Raw genomic sequence first — 9,440 nt, forward strand, 5'->3', positions numbered from 1 at the left:
TTATCAAATTTTTTTTAAATAAGTACTTTTAGAACTAAAAAACTAAACACAAAATAATTTATTTATAAATTATTTTTAATATAAGTATTTATTGTTTAAACTATTTTTTTAAAAAGAGTTTAATTAACTGGGGAGTGCACCGAATATTGATCATATTCTTTCGGTAAGTATAGTTTTTAAATGCGCAACTTTTCTTTTATATATGAAAATATTGGTCTTATAATGCATTTTAGTCGCCAAAAAATTAAGCGATGTTGTGATAAGGCATGAGGTGGATGTTCATTAATGTTTGGGCGGCTAACTTTTTCAAGTAAAAAGTTTAGACTATCAAAGAAAGATTGAAGTTAATTCCATATGAAAATTTACCTTTTGTATGCCTATAAATAGGAGGCTAAGGCTCAGGCAAACACAAAACAAGCAATAATAAAACAAATACTCTCTCTCTGATGTATTATCTTTATAGTAGTATAATAGTATTGGTAAATACTGATAGTAGTTTTTCTATTTATACTTTATTTTATTATCTCTTCCCTATTTATTTTACAACACGTTATCAGCACAAGACTCTAACCAAATTTTAGAAGACTCCAAGTAACAAATTTTTATTATGTCGAAGTTCTCTCATCTTGAATTTAATGCTCTTGATATATCTGGAAACAATTATTTATCATGGATACTTGATGCTAAAATCCATCTTGATTCAATAGATCTTTGAGATACCATTAAGGCTGAAAATAATGTATCCCAGAAGGATAAAGCCAAAGTCATGATTTTTCTTCGGCGTCATCTTGACGTATGATTGAAAAATGAATATCTCATATTAAAAGATCCTATAGATCTGTGGAAAGACCTTGAAAAAAGGTACAATCATCAAAAGACGGTAATACTTCCTCAAGCCTAATATGTTGGAGAAAACTTATTTGACCTTCCATGCCTCGAATGTGCTCCAGCAGCAGTATCGAGAAAAATGATTTAAAAAATATTCTGAGTTAATTTCTTGTCTTCTTGTTGCTGAACGCAACAATGAATTACTTCTAAGGAATCATGAAGCGCGCCTAGCTGGTGCGGTCCCATTTCTTGAAGTAAATGCGGCAAGTCATTACCCCAGAAGAGGTAAATGACAAAATTTTGGTAATAAGAAAAATTATAGAAGGAAGAATAATTATATTCATAAGAAATGATCTCACCAGAAGTGGGATAGAAAAAGAAACAATGGGCAAAGTAAATCAATTAAGGATAAATGCTTCTATTGTGGTGGAAAGAACCATTGGTCACGTACCTGTCGTACCCCAAGATACCTAGTTGATCTTTATCAAGCATCTTTGGAAAGGATGACAAAGGAAAGGAAACAAATTTTGTTTCAAATGATGAAAATTTCACCACTCATTATAATGTATCTAATTTCTTTGAGGATCCTGAAGGAAATATTGGTCATTTGATCAATGATGGAATAGTTTAATATGTGGGATTGTTAAGTATCCATGTAAATAAATAATGTAAAGAACTTATGGTTAAGTTTTATTTTCTATGTATTTAAGTTTCAAATATGATGTGCATAAATAATGAAATATTAATGTTTATATCATTAAATGTGTCAAGTTTTAAAATAAAATTTTAGTATATGACATTATTTTTATGTACAGTGTTTCTTAGAAAAATAATTCCGATCAAGTATTCAATTTAACTGTGCATACTACTCATTTTATTATTATTATTTGTCTTTGAAAAAAATGACAAGGATATATAATGAAGATGTATACCTTGCGGATAGTGCAAGTTCGCACACCATTCTCAAAAGTGATATATATTTTACCCATATTGTGCCAAAAGAAGAATATGTTAATACTATTATTGGCTCAGAAAATGTGATTGAAGGATCCGGAAGAGCTATAATTTTATTTTCCGGAGGAACAAAATTCATAATAAATAATGCACTATTGTCTACCAAGTCTCTAAGAAACTTGTTTAGTTTTAAAGATATTCGCCGAAATTGATATCATATTGAGACTATGAACGAGGGAAGTCATGAGTACTTATGTATCACAACTCATGATTTAAATAAAAAGGTTATACTAGAAAAGTTACCCTCACTTTCATCTGGGTTATATTATATCAAGATTAGTGCGATTGAATCACATGCCACTATAAACCAAAAGTTTACTAACCCAAATGAATTCATAACTTGGCACGACCGATTGGGTCATCCGGAAAGAACCATGATGCGGAGGATTATTGAAAACTCCCATGGTCATTTACTAAAGAACCAGAAAATTCTTAAATCTAGTGAATTTTGTTGTGCTGCATATTCTCAAGGGAAATTAATTTTAAGGCCATCACCAGTAAAGATTGGATTTGAGTCCCCTGAATTTCTAGAAAGGATTCAAGGTGATATATGTGGACCTATTCATCCACCATGTGGATCTTTTAGATATTTTATGGTCCTGATAGACGCATCTTCGAGATGGTCACATGTGTGCTTATTGTCTTCTCGCAACCTGGCGTTTTCGAGATTACTGGCTCAAATTATTCGATTAAAAGCACAATTTCCAGAAAATCCAATCAAAGTAATTCGTCTTGATAATGCTGGTGAATTTACTTCCCAAACCTTTGATACTTATTGTATGACTAATGGAATAAGTGTTGAACATCCAGTAACTCATGTTCACATACAAAATAGGTTAGCAAAATCACTTATTAAACGCCTCCAATTAATTGCTAGACCCCTTACTTATGAGAACAAATCTCCCAACCTCGGTTTGGGGGCAGCTATTTTACATGCCGCAGCACTTATTCGTTTGAGACCAACGAGTTACCATCAGTTATCTCCTATGCAGTTAGCTTTTGGCCAGCAGCCAAATGTTTCCCATTTAAGAATATTCGGATGTGCGATATATGTTCCCATTGCACCACCTAATCGCACCAAAATGGGATCTCAAAGAAAATTGGGAATATATGTTGGATATGATTCTCCCTTTATAGTGAGGTATCTTAGAGATACAAACCGGAGATGTATTTAAATCCCAGTTTGCGAATTGTCATTTTGATGAATCAAAATTTCCAACATTAGGGAGAGAGAATAAGCTTCCTGAAAAGGAATTTAATTGGAATGCATCATCTTTGATGCATTTAGATCCTCGATTAGGGCAATGTGAATTAGAAGTTCAAATGATTATACATTTGCAAAGAATAGCAAATGAATTGCCTGATGTATTTTCCGATACAAAGAGGATAACCAAGTCTTATATACCAGCAGAAAATGCCCCAATTCAAATTGATGTTTCAGTCGGACAAATAGCCACTAAAGTAAATTTACGCTAGAAGCATGGTAGGCCTATTGGTTCCAAAGACAAAAATTCTCGAAAGAGAAAAGAGGTAAATGCTATTCCTATTGAAAAAGATATAGTAAAGACACCTGCAGTTGTCCAAAATTATGATATAGTTTTAACGCCAGAAGACGTTCAGGTACCTGAAAATTGTGAAAATGACGAGATCTCGATAAATTATGTCTTTACAGGAGAGAAATGGGACCGAAATAAAACAATTGTCAATGAAATATTTGCATATAATGTGGAATTAAATATCATGCATGAAAATAAGGATCTTGAGCCAAGATCAGTCGAAGAATGTCGACAAAGAAATGATTGGCCAAAATGGGAAGAAGCCATGAAAGCTGAATTAGACTCACTTGCAAAACGTGAAGTCTTTGGACCTGTAGTCCGTACACCTGAAGATGTAAAACCTGTTGGATACCGATGAGTATTTGTGAGAAAACAAAATGAGAAAAATGAAGTTGTGCGCTACAAAGCCCGACTTGTGGCACAAGGTTTTTCACAAAGGCCCGGTATAGATTATGAAGAAACGTATTCTCCTGTAGTGGATGCGATAACATTCCGTTATTTGGTCAGTTTATCTGCATATCATAAACTGCATATGCATTTAATGGATGTGGTAACAACCTATTTATACGGCTCATTAGATCGGGATATCTATATGAAAGTCCATGAAAGACTAAAAATATCTAAACCATCCAATGAATATTCGCAAGGGTTATACTCAGTCAAATTGCAAAGATTTTTATATGGTCTAAAGCAATCTGGACGAATGTGGTATAATCGTCTTACTGAGTATCTGGCCAAAAATGGATTCAAGAATGATGATATCTATCCATGTGTTTTCATAAAGAAATCTGCATCTGGATTCATTATAATTGCTGTGTACGTTGATGATTTAAATATCATTAGAACTCCTGAAGAGATTCCAACAATTATAAAAACTCTAAAAGAAGAGTTTGAGATGAAAGATTTTTGAAATACTAAATTTTGTCTTGGCCTGCAGATCGAGCATACAAAAAATGGGATCTTTATTCATCAAGCGACATACACAGAAAAGATCTTGAAAAGATTTTATATGGATAAGTCACATCCCTTGAGTACCTCAATGATCGTAAGATCTTTGGATGTGGAGAAGAATCAATTCCGTCCTAAAGAAAAGAGTGAAGATATCATTGGTCCTGAAGTACCATATCTGTCATGAAGTACCATATCTTAGTGCCATTGGAGCGCTAATGTATCTTGCTAATAATACGCGACCTGACATATCATTCGCGGTGAACTTACTAGCAAGGTATAGTTCCTCTCCAACCAGAAGACATTGGAGTGGAATCAAACAAATCTTTCGATATCTTCATGGAACGGTTGATATGGGATTGTTTTATCCCTATGGATCCAAGTCACAACTAGTTGGCTATGCAGTTGTCTGATCCACATAAAGGGAGATCTCAAACAAGATACATGTTCACATATGGTGATACAGCTATATCATGAAGGTCCACGAAACAGACGATAGCAGCAACCTCCTCTAATCATGATGAAATACTAGCGATACATGAAGCAAGTAGCGAGTGTTTTTGGCTCAGGAGTTTGATCCAATATATTCTGTTATTATGTGGACTGATTGATCATAAGATAGCTTCAACTGTCTTGTTTGAAGATAATACAGCATGCATTGCTCAGCTTAAAGGCGGATACATCAAAGGTGATAGAACAAAGCACATTTCTCCCAAATTCTTCTTCACCCATGATCTTCAAAATCAGGGAACAATTAATGTCCAACAGATCCGCTCAAGTGACAATCTGACAGATTTATTTACAAAGTCACTCCTAGAATCCTCCTTTGAAAGATTGGTGCATGAGATTGGGATATGCCGATTTCGAGATATTAAATGATGTCAACAAGAGGGGGAGACTGTACTCTTTTTTCCTTGGTTAGGTTTTTTTTTTCCATTGGGTTTTTCTTGACAAAGTTTTTAATGAGGCAGTTCCCATCACATAGGATATTGTACTCTTTTTCCTTCACTAAGGTTTTTTCCCACAGGATTTTTCTTTAGTAAGGTTTTAACGAGGCATTATCTTGAATGATCATCAAAGGGGGAGTGTTGTGATAAAGCATGAGACGAATGCCCATTAATGTTTGGGCAGCTAACTTTTCCAAGTGAAAAGTTTAGACTATCAAAGGAAGACTGAAGCTAATTCCATTTGAAAATTTACCTTTTGTATGCCTATAAATAGGAGGCTAAGCCTCACACAAACACAAAACAAGCAATAATAAAACAAATATTCTCTCTTTCTTACACTACAAAGCACTTCTTTACTTTCTCTCTTCATATACTATTAATTTAATATTAATATATTATCTTTATAGTAGTATAATAGTATTGGTAAATACTGATAATAGTGTTTTTCTATTTATACTTTATTTTATTACCTCTTCCCTATTTATTTTACAACAAGCGACACAATTGGTAGTACAAGGGGTGACTAACAAGTAATTTGCTTTAAAACTTAAGTATTCCTATCAGATTTTGCCAATATGTATATTGGCTATGAAGCATTTTGCTATTTTTCATGCGCAAGCTGTACTTTGTATACAAATATGAAATTCAAGAATTGCTATATACATTATAAGTTTTGGCCACGTGAAAGGCCATGAACTATTAGTGCTATTGATGCAACACTAATTAATGGAGGGTAATATGGGGTTCATCCCTAGTCCAGAACCCCCAAAACTACCTGGTTCTGCATGCTTCACCCGACCAAAGTGTCGAATGTGACGCAGAAGTCTTGCCAGGAAGGTGTTGTGGCATATTGTTGAGCTGTCACAGACCACGGCTACATGTTTGCGTGCCCTTGTGATGGCAACATTGATTCTTCTGCTATCACCAAGGAATCCAACAGCTCCCAATGTGTTTGACCGTACCTGTTTAATTTACAAGGAGAAAACAAGCCAAACAACATCAATTCACATGAAAAACTGATACAGCACAGGTTTTGTTTTTTATTTTTCGTGAGTGAATGGCTCGTATCAAGGTCCTATAATCAGGAACTTGACTAATCAAATCTGATTTAGCTGAGGTCCCATGAAGAAAGTAGGTAAATCCTCGCTAGGAGATCCCTACATCCTTCTCAGAACCTAGTTGAGTTAGGCCAGAGTAGTCAAAGTCTTGATAATAAGAACCGGATGCTGGCATTGAGAGATAGAAAAATGATTGCAGTATAATAACCCATTCACATTCTATTGCAATTGGATGATATGGGCTCTTTGACAAGCTGTAAATCACTATTGAGTTTCAGATCATACCATGGATAAAATTACTGCATCAGCTTCGCGACCTTGAAAACTATCAATGGTTGCAACCTCAGTACCAGAAGCTTCAGGTACCTCATCAAGCATGTCCCTCAGAAGCTGCACTTGAGCGACATAAGGGGACTGCACCACAATGGCAGCTGGGTTAACACCTGCATTTCAGATTCAAATTATCAAAAGGAAGATCTTATTCGAGATCACGATCAACAAATAATGTCACATGATTTTATAAGTATGATGAAAGAGAGGACATGCATTAACATATTTTTTCTTGACTTACAAGTAATATGCTTAAAATTTTAAGCAAGGTTGGAAGTGGCAGAAATACAAGGCACGACTCATTTTGAAACTGATTGAGAATTTGAAACTTTATAGAGAAGATGCAATATTATCTAGAAAATGTTCCAACTAGTATAGAATGGAAGGGTCATCCCAAGATTTTATTTGATCATCTATACAGTTGGAGAGTCAAGCCTTGGGTATAAGTACATATAATACATAGAAAAAAAGGAACAACCAAAGAACAACCTGCCATGCCCTACATGGTTGATAAGTTTACTTTGTTGATATCACTTGTTGTCCATACCATAGAACATTCACAGTAGGAAAATAGTTTTTTGAAAAAGTATTACCCAAGATCATGAAAGTCACAACTTTAAAAGAGTCAAATGTTATTACCAGCATAAACCAAGGAAACGACGTGCTGCAGAACTATATCAGCTTCTCCTTCATTATAAAATGAGCCTGTTCCTGCTGGATCCAGATGCTCTCCGCAACCAACCGACAGACTTCCATATGGCATTCTTGTATCAAGCAATAGCAGTGGACATTGGGTTATCCAAGTAGGCTGCAAAAACAGAAAATGCATTCTCCCAAGTATTAGCGGAAGTAAATGGAATGGAAATACCGACAAAGATCAAATACATCCTAGACTAAAAAGCACAGACAAATCAGAATAAAACAGAAAAGATATGACAATTCACAGAATGGTAACCAACAGGAAGTTATTTGTTAATTTTATACATTCTTGACCACACTTTTTGAGAACTGTTTCCTGAAAAGTGTTGCCATTTGTCATCTGCAGGATTACATGTCGTCTATAAAGAAGCATAAGTGATCAATATTACATTTTTATGTTCATATGCAGAGCTTATATATAGAACTTCTACAAACAACTTGAATGATCTTGGGCAGCATTTTTGAAAAACAAGAACTGGCAAAGCAGACAACAGGAAGAAGTAGAATAATGATTTAGTTAGGACAACCTTGATTCACTTAAATGAAAAATGGAGAAGTGAAATATCATTTTTGGTTATAGTACCTTAACAAAAGGAGAGTCTACAAGAAGATGAGAAAAGACAGACTCAGAAGACTTCAACAATCCTCCGTACATCTCCTTTGAGGCCCAACTAGCAATTGCATCATTCATACGGTATTGTGTTGTTAGCCTGGTGGTTAGAATCCCTTCGTGCAATGCTGTAGCTCTCTCCAGTAGTGATATTCCTAGGCCACCTTCTAAGGCCTTTCTGGACAATATGACAGGAGCAAGTTGGCATTGATCACCAGCAAGAATACAGCGCTTTCCCTGCAATATAGGAATCCAACAAGATGGTTCAATTGCTTGTCCTGCTTCATCTATGACAACCAGGTCAAAAGCATCTAGCCTTCGAATCAAGGGATCAGCTGCTCCAGTATTAGTGGCAAGCACAACCTGCGCACTAGATAAAACTTCATTCATAGTCTGTTTTTCTTTTTTCTTGAGAGACCTTCCCAGCTGTTTCAGAAGTTGCCGTATGCCTGCAGCTAGTGAATCGTCCTTTAAACAAAGTCTTAGATCCTTCCTTAGATTTGACTTTTTCCTTTCATACTCTTCTCGAAAACTTGCAAGCTTTGCATTTACAATTGCACCTAAAGACTTTGATCCCACAGCTTTTGAAATACGAGCAGGATTTCCAACTCGGACAATATTTAATCCAACATTTGAAAGCTTTTCAACCATGTTATCAACAGCTGCATTCGTAGGTGCCGTCACTAGAACCCTTTCACCTTGTTGAACGGCACATACTATAAGTTGCTTGAGCAAACCAGTCTTGCCTGTACCCGGAGGCCCTTGGATAACCAATACAGGTCTCTTCTTATTCAAACCCAATGCAATTGCTCGCTGCTGAGAACTATCGAATGTTTCATTTTCTAGCAGTCCATTTAATTTTTCTTCTTCCCAGTCAACAAAATTATTCTTCTCAAGCCATGCAACATCTTCCTCTTCTCCAAAAAGTGTAGCTACAACAGCAATTGAAGGATTCTTCTTCCGCAAACCATTCTTCTGAAGCAGCATTAGAGCTTCACAGTTGCGCTGGAAGCAAGAAATATAAGTTTTTTAAAAGACATATATTTACATGTATAGTTAGTTAGCCAAGGAGAGTATTAGTGAAATTGATAGATAACCATAATAGTCAGATTATGTTGGTTAATCTGTTTGAAACTAATCAGCAACATATATAGCTAAATTTTAGAAGAGAAGTAGGTGGCAGTTAGTTGACACTTGCAACCATAGCACTGTCTTTCCTTTTATTTCTTTTCCAGCAAACATCATATATTTTCATTTTTATTTTCTGAATTTGGTCAAACACATCATTGTGGCATAGCCCTCCCTTGGCTACAAAATTCTCAGAATCTTACTTCAACCTTTTTACGAAAAATGTTTCTTCGAACCACAGAATATTTCCACTATATGCAATAATTTACATTCTTGATTTCAAATACCTCATAGGTAAGTGTATCAGCCAGTCCTTGAATAC

The 9,440-nt window shown here is 35.2% G+C and overlaps 1 protein-coding gene across 1 annotated transcript in view; it reads right to left on the reverse strand.

Moving 5' to 3' along the window:
- LOC107625008 (DNA-binding protein SMUBP-2) overlaps nucleotides 179-9,440 on the reverse strand; it is a gene marked incomplete in the record, with an annotated part of 12,071 nt that continues 2,809 nt past the window's right edge. Inside the window, 5 exon segments of the mRNA XM_016327519.2 lie at nucleotides 179-246; nucleotides 5,787-6,255; nucleotides 6,637-6,794; nucleotides 7,321-7,489; nucleotides 7,964-8,995. Coding sequence (XP_016183005.1) covers nucleotides 6,013-6,255; nucleotides 6,637-6,794; nucleotides 7,321-7,489; nucleotides 7,964-8,995 — 1,602 coding nt within the window.

This window comes from Arachis ipaensis, chromosome B02, assembly GCF_000816755.2.
Source record: "Arachis ipaensis cultivar K30076 chromosome B02, Araip1.1, whole genome shotgun sequence".
In the NCBI taxonomy this organism is placed as follows: domain Eukaryota; kingdom Viridiplantae; phylum Streptophyta; class Magnoliopsida; order Fabales; family Fabaceae; genus Arachis; species Arachis ipaensis.